At 38.7% G+C, this 10,204-nt stretch overlaps 1 protein-coding gene across 1 annotated transcript; it reads right to left on the reverse strand.

The window, feature by feature from the left end:
• Positions 1–265: 265 nt before the first annotated feature.
• LOC105040661 (malate dehydrogenase, mitochondrial) lies at positions 266–10,204 on the reverse strand. Its single transcript, XM_010917303.4, has 7 exons — positions 9,853–10,204; positions 9,576–9,749; positions 9,314–9,482; positions 9,135–9,196; positions 8,877–9,001; positions 6,875–6,992; positions 266–695 (listed from the first exon to the last, which is right to left on the reverse strand). The coding sequence occupies exons 1-7, from the start codon at positions 10,108–10,110 to the stop codon at positions 555–557; spliced, it is 1,047 nt and encodes a 348-aa protein (XP_010915605.1). The 5' UTR covers positions 10,111–10,204; the 3' UTR covers positions 266–554.

The raw sequence follows: 10,204 nt of genomic DNA on the forward strand, positions 1-10,204 counted from the left end.
ACCCAGAAACTCAACAGCACGGCCGAAGAAATCCAGTCAGCCGCGAGAAAAGCAGGCCAGAAGGGGGCCGCCGCCCTGAGACACGGCCTCACGTAAGAGCTTTAAAATGTGTTCGTTTAAAAGGTCGTTTTCCATGTAACCTAATACTCCAATAGTCCAAGCTTAGGTGAACTAAATTAATAGGCTGACAACTTGGACTTCAGAGTGACAGGTTCAGAAAACATCAAGCAAAGTTTGAAATTCAGGCTGGCAAACAACCAAAACCTTGAACGAGGGCCCATACCTTAGCACCTTTCTTCAATTTGCAAGACTTAACTGACATAATTAGATCCCACGGAAGGCCATGAGCCTAACTGAAATATTTCATTGTTCCTTTTTCGCACAATTCGCATGACTTATTGACTAGTCAAAATCTAAAATACTAGTTGGCTTTGATCTGACACCCAAACCAAACACCAGAGTAACTGGTGAGATAGACATGTGATGATGACCTTCCATTAAGGCACATGAAAAACCGATGGGCTTAGGAGAAGCTAAACCCCCGTATACATAGACTAGTTCTCCTGGACGAACTTAATCCCCTTCTCTATGGACGATTTGAGCTCAGGCTTGAGACTCTCTAAGCCTTGCTTCTCGTAATCAGAAAGGGATCCCAATCCAAGTACTTCCTCTGCACCATTCTTTCCCAGCCGCACCTGTAAAACAAAAAGGATGGAGCAATTTTTAAGAGATGCAAGTTGGCTCAAATATCATGACCTCACAACCGATAGCAAAGATTATTTCTAGTCATTTTAATCACCATAAGTTTGGTAAAAGAACGACATAGGCATAGGTGCATTAAAACACGAACTGGTTGTAGAAAGATCGTAGTCTGCATGATAAATCGCACAGAAGCATACTTCAATGAAACTAGAGGATTTATAAGTGCAATTTGTCATCAAGTATTTAAACAAGTGCATCAGGAGTTGGGAATCAGGTCCGTCAACCTGTTTGCTTCAGTGCTTAAAAAGCTACTTGGAGATGATTGCGCCAATTGTTGTATCATTGCACTAGGTCAATGGTTAGAGTATATGGCAACCAGAAAGGACTAGATGACAACTAATACACGTATTGTTTCATAGAGAACTACAAACTCCTAGTTACAACAAAAGGAAAGGGAGGTTTGCAAGGATTCCTTTCTGGGGCAAAAAGCAAGAAATCAGGTCTAAAGGAGATTCGATGGGAAACTATTTTAACTGGTTAGCTGTCTATGCATGCACGTGTTCAGATAATAGTTGCACGCTGTGTATGGCAACTGGTCTAGTGTAACATGCAAGCCACTATATCAAAAGTAGTATGAAATTTTGATGCCGGCATATTGCTGGTGAAATTAACCTTTTCATGGCTAACCACAAGGGAGAAATATCACTGAACTCTATACTTTATGCATTGGAAGCCTAAAAGGCAAAGTGCAGAACATTGTTTGGCTTTAGGTTGAAAACTGCCACTTCCTATTCTGGATTTTTTAGACAAATGAACTTTGCTCCAGAATCAAATCCTATCACGCGTACTGCACCATATTGGTAGGGAACCACGCCAGCTTACCAAGTATTGGTAACAAAAACTGTACTGTACCAACACTACACCATTTGCACACCAATATGGGCACCAAAACCAATACCTAAAACATTGATCTGAATCACATTGTTTTACGCACATAGGATTTCTTTTCTTATATGCTTGTAATGCCACTTTTTCACCTGCAGAGTTTGTTATTTATGTAAAAAATCGGCGCCTGGATGCCCTAGTTCAGTACATCAAAGTAAGTTAACAATTAGTTAGCTTGCATATCCTCCAACAGATTATATGTTGTCCAGAAGGTGTAGTTGCTCATACTTGGGGTTCAAACAAAAAGGCAACAGTTCTAACAAAAGGCCTGCCAGCAATAACAGACCATTCAAGCATCATGACATGATGTTATGACTAACTTTATTAAACAGTTAGAAGGATCATCCTATGTTTTGTCTCCCTTTCCAGCCTGAATACAACTTTTTTTAAAACGTTTTTAGCATATCAGCATAATTTGCGAAACGTCATGCAAGGGTCCAAATTATTTTTTCATGCTCACGTGCTACAGCTTTTATTAATTAAAACGGTTGAGCTTTTTCTTTTCAGATTTTGATCCTCTCAAAAGGTAGAACTACTCTTTTTTCTTTCTTTTTCTTTTAGTTGGACAGAGGTGGGGAAGGTGGGGGGCCAGGGTGGGTATTGTCTACAATGGTGCAGCTCTTACTCTTTGAGACACCGCACTGATCAAGGTCAAAATGAAAATTGGCAAACTCTTTTAAATCTATAGGAAAAAGGATTATAAAGAACACTTTTTTAAGAATGAAGATAAATAATGACCAAAGTTAATCTCTTCAAGCATGAACAGCAACAATAATTTATGAGCATAAAGAAACCAAAGACTAGCACATTTAATTATATAAAAACCAGAACTTAATATTTGAGTTAATTCATTAAAGTTTCTTAATAAATTGGTAAACCAATCTTTTGTTTATTTCTAGTCAAGAGAATGACAATAAGAAACTGCATTGATATATTACTTCAATGTTAGATACCCTCACAGATTGAAAAAGATAAATGATGAACCTGAAAAGAAAGTCAAAAAAAATCAGTGAAGAAATTATAGGGTTTTTGAAATTTAGTCACCAAAAAAAAGAAACATTACATATTAAAAAAAATTCCCAAATATTGATTCAGTTTTCTTCAGCTAAATGATGTACACCTATTTCAGTATAGCTGCCTATTTTATTTAACAGAAGATGCCAGAACTTCTGAACTGACCAATGATAGCCGCTGGATTCGTTAATGGAAAATCGGAAATCATAATAATCTAATAACTGCCACTTGTAATGCATCTTTATGGTGTATCTTATGGGCCATTACATTAGTTCCAATATATCTTTTCTTTATAATATATATATATATACACTTACGTCATGAAACTAATAACACCAAATATGTATTGTTTAGCATCTATATTTTTCCTTATCCCATACATTTCTATTGTAAACATCCATCTAAAAGCATTCTTGATGTATTCATTGTCAAGCATTTTTTTATTTATTATTCAGTAATGATCGATCCCATCTTGCATTCCCATCAAGGATTTATCTTACCTAAAGTGACCAATAGTCTGTATACAAGCACATTCCTCACCACACTGATCTCATACTAAACTATTAGCATTGCAACTAGGGGTGTGTGGTTATCATCATAAAATGTTATCCATCTCGGGTACTCCTAGCCCAAGTTGCAAATCTGTAAATTATACTGTAGTCAATCTCTTGAAACACGTGGAAATCTTGCTAAGGTGGACAGTGTAACCTGGCAGCCTTGGTAAAATTAAGAGCCTATTTTATGGGGCAAACTTCAATCTACAGTTCTACACTGCAGGTCCAGCTGTGGGGAGGGCCACATTCATGTTTGGATGCCTGCAGCTAGACAGCAGCCTTCAAGAAGAGATGCATGTCTCCTGTACTGCTACATCTCATCCCATGCCCAAGGCAATCGCAGGATGAGCTGCAAGGCCTAAAGCTGAGTCCCCTTCGTACTCGAGACCATCCTAAACACCTCCACGCTTACTGCACCCTCCAAGCCATGCTCCAACTCTGGGCAACCCCTCACCCACACTGGCCAGAGACACCTCTCTCGTATCAGAGTTCCAAACCCTCAACCATCCTCACCCAAACCCTACCCCAGGCCTCCTCCACCCACTCACCAGATCTCCCTCTACACTCTGCCAGACCTTCCCCAAGCTCCCTGGCCCATGCGGGTGGAGGCAGAATTTGCGATTAGAGGGGCATTATTGCTACTTTATTGATGATTGTCAAACTAGTCACAATCTTCTTCTATCATTCATGAAAATTAACACATTTTTTAAGGAGGTAATGTATAATTGCATAAGGATGCTGATAAATTAACCAATTTTTTAAAATAAAATTGGTCTAAGTTTAATCATAAAAAGTTTCTTAACCAATTATAAACTTTCCTTTTATTGAAAAAAGACGTTAACTTTTTCAAAAACAAGTTTATTGACGCAGGACATGATCTGTTAAAGGAACTCTTGAGTTTCTCAATTTCAAAAATTTTCAGAGATGAATTTATTAAAAAAAAATATCAAATTAAAGATTATTTTAGATTAATCATTTAAAATAAGCACATACCATCCCCGAATACAATATGCTTAAAAACATGCAATCTCTCTTGGCAACTGTCACATAAAAACTGAAAAAGACCAACAGTAGAACAAAATTTTTATCTATGTACATGATATTAAAAAAAGTCTAAACATTAGTGCATCAATGGTAGACTCACGGATCGAGTTCGCAACAGTCATGGACACGATCTTAGCAAATAAAAAGCCCGAGAAGGGAACCAGAAATATGTCTCCTCTCAACCAGGAAAGAGATCAAGGTGTGGGAAGTTGGAAACATGAAACCAGGGCAAAAAAGAAGCTCTCCCATTGATTGGAAGGGACTGAACCACACAAAACCAAAGAAGATTATCCAAGTTCTATCTTTTCTCTTCTTTATTTGAGCAGAATCAAATTTTGGGTAGAGTTCCAGGTCCTCTTTACTTCTGAAAATGACTGGATTCTCTACTAAACTTCACGAGATTATGCCACAAAGGCAATTTGAAAATCCAAGGGCCCAACTTCAATCCCATGTTAAAATAATATAGAAAAAACAAAAAGAAATATAATAAAATCTACAGAAGCTCTAAAGGGGGCACCAAGTGCCAGCATGCTGTGAAACATAGGATGAGGGAAGAGGGTTCCAGGAATTTTTGCTGAGCAAGGGGTATGTGCCCCCCATCCCCCTCGCTCTGCCTCTGCTAGCCCAAGCCTCGCCATGGACCCCCTCAGCCCACTGCCACAGGATCTCCCTCCAAGCTTCGTCGGACCTCCCCCAACCTCCCTTGCCCAAACCCTGCCTTGAACCCCCTCCACTTGCTACCATCAAATTTTCCTCTCATCTCAGAGCTAAGCCTCCCACTCACCACCACTGCCACAACCCCCCACCCCCCAAAGCGCCGGGCAATGCTGGAAGCCAAGCCTCCTCCATCGCCACTCCCCCTCCTGTTCTCCTTATCCCTCTCCTCCACCACCCTTCCCCTCAATCAGCCATTTTGCTCGCCTCCCCCACCACCACCCCTCATCACCTAGCAAACAGGCAAGATTAAGCCACCGCAAGTTAAGAGCTTGCAACTCAAGATGCATTACAGCTTAAGCTGTAGTGCAACTCTACCTATAGGGATCCAAACAGCCCCTAAATGCAAGTAAGCTGAACCTAAATGCATGCCAGAAGAGATGCAGCTCATGCCCATGGAAAAGAATCCAACAAATCATAAAGTCGTCGCTTCAAAGCTTGACATGATGATTCTACGAAAGATGGAAGAGTAACCCAACAGCCTTGGTAAAATTAGATGCAAGTATAGTGAACCTAATATTTACTGCATAGTAGAAAGGATCCAACTCATGCTCATGGAAGAGGAGAGCAAAGCAGAAGAAAGGATCCAAGTCATGCCCATGGGAAAGGATCCAACCCATGCCCATGGAAGAGAAGGACGATGATGAGGATGATGAGGCAAGTATTACAGCATCCTTCCATCCCTTTTACACAATGACAAGTGCATTTTGCTACACTTAATTATATGTCAATTTCAAAATTATATATAATGCTTTCACTAAGGGAAAAGAAGTTTTTTTTTTATTCATCATCTCTTTCAGAACTGGCATTCAACCATCAAGCCTGCTGTTTCATGCAAAAGGTCAGAACTGCTAGCCCTTTAAGAGCCATTGCATAGGTTCAAAAGTCCCAAAATGAGGTCCTAATTTTATTTTAAAAATGACTTGGGTAATACTTTAGAGATCAATTTTTGACATCTCATTTCCTGTCCTACTTTCTTTTTCACATACCTAAACAGCACATGTCCTTCATACTACTTTTCTCTAATGTATTCCATTAAACCTCCTCACATTTTCCATTTTCATTGACTAGTACATTAATACACACAACATACCTTTAGATCAATATAACCAAGAGGAGGAGGAGGAAGGAAAATTTAACATGTTGAGAAAAAGTGATTAACAATGAAATACTAACCATGATAATCAACAATATTTTCGATCACTAGATAGACAAATACTTCCACATTCAACAAATAAAATTCATGTTAGCATAACTTAAAAAATCATAATCCAGAACAGATATTTTAAGAAAATTTAATATCATAAAACACGACATAAGCAAGCTTCAAAGATAAGAACTGCAAAAGTCCAGATACGGAAGAATCAGCTAGACTTCCCATATTTTGTTTCTCATCGAAACGTCATATGAAAAAAAATATAACAGACATACCAAAAACATGTTTGGAAAGCGAAATCCAAGAGGTGGCATGTGCCTCAACAAAAGAAAACATTTGAAATTCATAGTGAAAGTGATTTCTTTTCTAACAATGATTTAATCATACAGAAGTATCAAAAATATATTGACTTCATCTTGAATTTTCATAGGTCAGACCTTGGGGCATCATTAAACATTGCAAATCCTTGGCTGCTACCATAGAATTAGTAGTCACTCAACTAAGCAGGCAGGTTGATATAATGATTCAAGTATTGGTATGTAGCAGAAGTGGTATTCCTAGCTTCCTAATCACCTATAAGATCCCAGCAATTATGGATCGAGGGCATTTTAACAATCTTACAAAAAATAGAATCGCAGAACAACGAAATGGTAGCACGTTAAGCATAAATCAAAACATATCAAAGGATTTTTATGAAGATTGGAGCAAAAAAAAAAAAAAATACACATAACTTTATCGAAATTACCTTGGAGGCAAAGAAAGGAAGTTCAGTGATGCTTGATTGCACAAAAGAGCATTCCACAATATCTGGAGCCCCATTGAGACCCTTCAAGCATGCATCAGCGAAGATGGCACCAGCATAGCTGCACCAAAATGCTACCGCTCATGTCCCAGACACATAAATTCCATATTTATAAACTAACTCTTAAATCCAAGCACCGAGCATAATAGGAAAGATGTGAATTCAAAGCAAGGAGCATAAAAGCAACATTCAGATGAAAGGACCAAAAACCTATAGTCTACAATATGTTGACTAAAGAATTAGATAAACTGTTGTTTGTCTCATTCAACAACAAGACTTATTGATTATCTGATTTAAAAATTAAACTATTTTTGAACCATCTGTTACTGTTATGGCCAGAGTGTAAGATACCAACAGAAAAGAAAGGCCAAAAATGATATATTACAATGATTGAGGAGTTATAACCAGTAAAAAATATTCTCTTACAAGAAAAGATAGAAATAGCACAACTACAAAAAAGTAGTAAAACAGTAACTACTATTGTCTGCTTGACATCTCGCAGAATGGGAGAACAGACATACAGACAGCACAACTACAAAAAAGTAGTAAAACAGTAACTACTATTGTCTGCTTGACATCTCACAGAATGGGAGAACACATACACACATACATACATACATACATACATAATATAATATAATATAATATAAAGGAGGAAGCATAGCTTCTGATCACATCTGAACTGTCCTACAAGTGAACAAAACAATCAGAAAAAATTTAAACACATAACTTACAAGTATATATGTGCTAGTATAAACATGATCCAAGAGTGATGGAACCAGCAGTAAAACATCTAAAAGATCTAGTGGAAAGATATTGATAAAGAAGTTCCTTGAAGAGGACATGAGATAGCACATGCAGATGAAAAATATAAGTGGTCATTGATTTGAAGACACGATTGATGCTGACAACACAGATAACCAAAAGGGTATGGGAAACAAAACAAAATAAAAATAAAAATACATTCTAGACTGCAGTCACCTAACAGGATATAGGATGGTCATTGATTATTTCTTTTTTGGTTAACCTACAATGTACAGTTCTTCTAGATAAAATTTCTGCCAGTGCACAAAAATAATAAATGAACAATTTAAGGAGCAGTGATATAAGTTACTAACGAAATCCAAGTTCTTTTACTATAAATTTTGTTGCTGAAGTCATCAAAACTTTTCTTGATAAATGTATAAAAGCTGTTATGAACATAGTCTGGGCAGCAATTTCAAATCTTATACTTAGGACCACATCTGAGATGCAAAGTAAATAGCCACTCGACCATCCCACACTGAAGATTCTTTATTTAGTGACTTAGGTTACCTAGAATCAAAAAAGTATACAAAACATATCATGACATCTAAAAAATGAGAAAAAGAATAGGAGGGGACAGGGGCTATGATTAGCTAAAATGCAAGAAAAGAAAAGGATATAGCCAAAACAAAATAAATATAAAATAATGAAACCAAAATAATAAATGTGTAAGAAATTATTTGCCCTTACTCATTATGCAAAGAGTTCAAAGTAAAACAGATTTTTGATAAAGCTGGCATCCATTTTGATTTACCAGAGGATGTACATAGTCTATAAGAAAAATGATAAGCATTCTTCCAGATATTCAGAATATTATAAAGACTCACCACTCATCAATACTAAAATGTCAACATCATCTGATCCACAAATTTCATTCCTTTTTCATGATTTATCTAAACTTCACATTTTATGATTACAGAGGAGTAATGCATAACAAGCGCCCACTATGTCAGCAATCGAAAACAAAATTCTCAGACACTGTCCAATTATATTTAGATAAAACACAAAATAACGAAAGATCAATCAAGCTAACAATACAGACATTTAACAATCCATGTGCAAAATTCATATAGATAAGTCAATCATAGTTGCACAGTTAAAGGACGCTTTTAAATCACAATGAATGGTTCTTCAGACTTACGCCATGGACAAGGTTGCAGAGCCTTTTCCAGCCTTTGCTTCCACCACCTCAGTCCCTCCATCTTGTGTTCTCTTAGTCAGAGCCTTGATATCCTCATCAGTTAAGGCGTTGCTTACTGGAGTAGCCTGCCAAGCAGAAAACAAAGTAATGTGTCCGATCGCATAAGAGCTCCAAAGGAAGAGAGTGATAATAAACAACAAATAACAAAAGACCCAAAAATAATGGTAACAGACATACTCAAAAAACACAGACAATCACCTGGGAAAATAGAGGCAGAATGGTTATACCGGCATGCCCACCAACAACAGGAACATCAACCTCTGCAACGAATAATTTTCGTCACCTAAGAGCACAAGATTTTTGTGTGTGTGTATGTGGAAGACCATCAAATACGTATAAAAAATGACTAACAATTCAAGCAAAGGTGAAAACTTTACCCTCCACTGGAACCTTTGCCTTTCCGGCATAGAAAGTCTTAGCCCTGACCACATCGAGGGTGGTGACTCCAAAAAGCTTCTTCTCGTCATAAGTCCCCGCCTTCTTGAACACCTCGGCCGCAATCGGCACCGTCGAATTCACTGGGTTGCTAATCATATTAACAAGAGCCTAATTTTAACCAAGAAACAATATCCATGTTATATCCAAGGTAAAAGAAATAAAAGAGGAAAAAGAAATGGAATGAAGTGGTGAGTCGCATACGTTAGGGCAATACTTGGCTATGGCAGTGCAGAGAGACTTGACAATGCCAGCATTGATATTGAATAGATCGTCGCGGGTCATGCCCGGTTTCCGGGGGACGCCGGCCGGGATGATGACGACATCGGAGCCCTCTAGGGCTTTCCCGAGCTGCTCCTCGCCCATAAATCCAGCAACCTAGATCAAGAAATGAGAAATCCAAAAACCTAGATCAGAGATTTTGTAGGCTTGAGAAGGGAGAAGGAGATGGGAAATGGTAGAAGAAAAATGGACGGGGAACCTGGGCACGGGTGTTGATGTGGCTGACGTCGGCGGCGACGCCGGGTGTGCCGGCGATATCGTAGAGTGCAAGGGAGGAAACGAGGGGGTTGAGCTTCATGAGGAGGGCGAGGGGCTGACCGATGCCGCCGGCGGCGCCGAGGACGGCGACCTTGCGCTCGGGGCTGGACTCGACGGAGAAGAACCGACGGGGGAGATGGGAGGAAGCGGCGCCTCCTCTTCTGAGGGCGGTCTCCACCGATCGGAGGAACGCTCCCATCCTTTTTTCGTTCTTGAGAGGAGAGGAGGGGAGAGATAGAACAACAAAGGTTGGAGAAAGAAGAGAAAAAGACCGGCACTAGACATGAGCGGAG

This window comes from Elaeis guineensis, chromosome 3, assembly GCF_000442705.2.
Source record: "Elaeis guineensis isolate ETL-2024a chromosome 3, EG11, whole genome shotgun sequence".
Classification (NCBI taxonomy): Eukaryota; Viridiplantae; Streptophyta; class Magnoliopsida; order Arecales; family Arecaceae; genus Elaeis; species Elaeis guineensis.

Coding starts and splice junctions, on each gene's coding strand:
- LOC105040661 (XM_010917303.4), bottom strand. CDS start 10,110: ATGGGAGCGTTCCTCCGATCGGTGGAGACCGCCCTCAGAAGAGGAGGC. Junction 9,750..9,852: donor ACATCAACACCCGTGCCCAG/GTTCCCCGTCCA, acceptor TTCTTGATCTAG/GTTGCTGGATTTATGGGCGA. Junction 9,483..9,575: donor TAGCCAAGTATTGCCCTAAC/GTATGCGACTCA, acceptor GGTTAAAATTAG/GCTCTTGTTAATATGATTAG.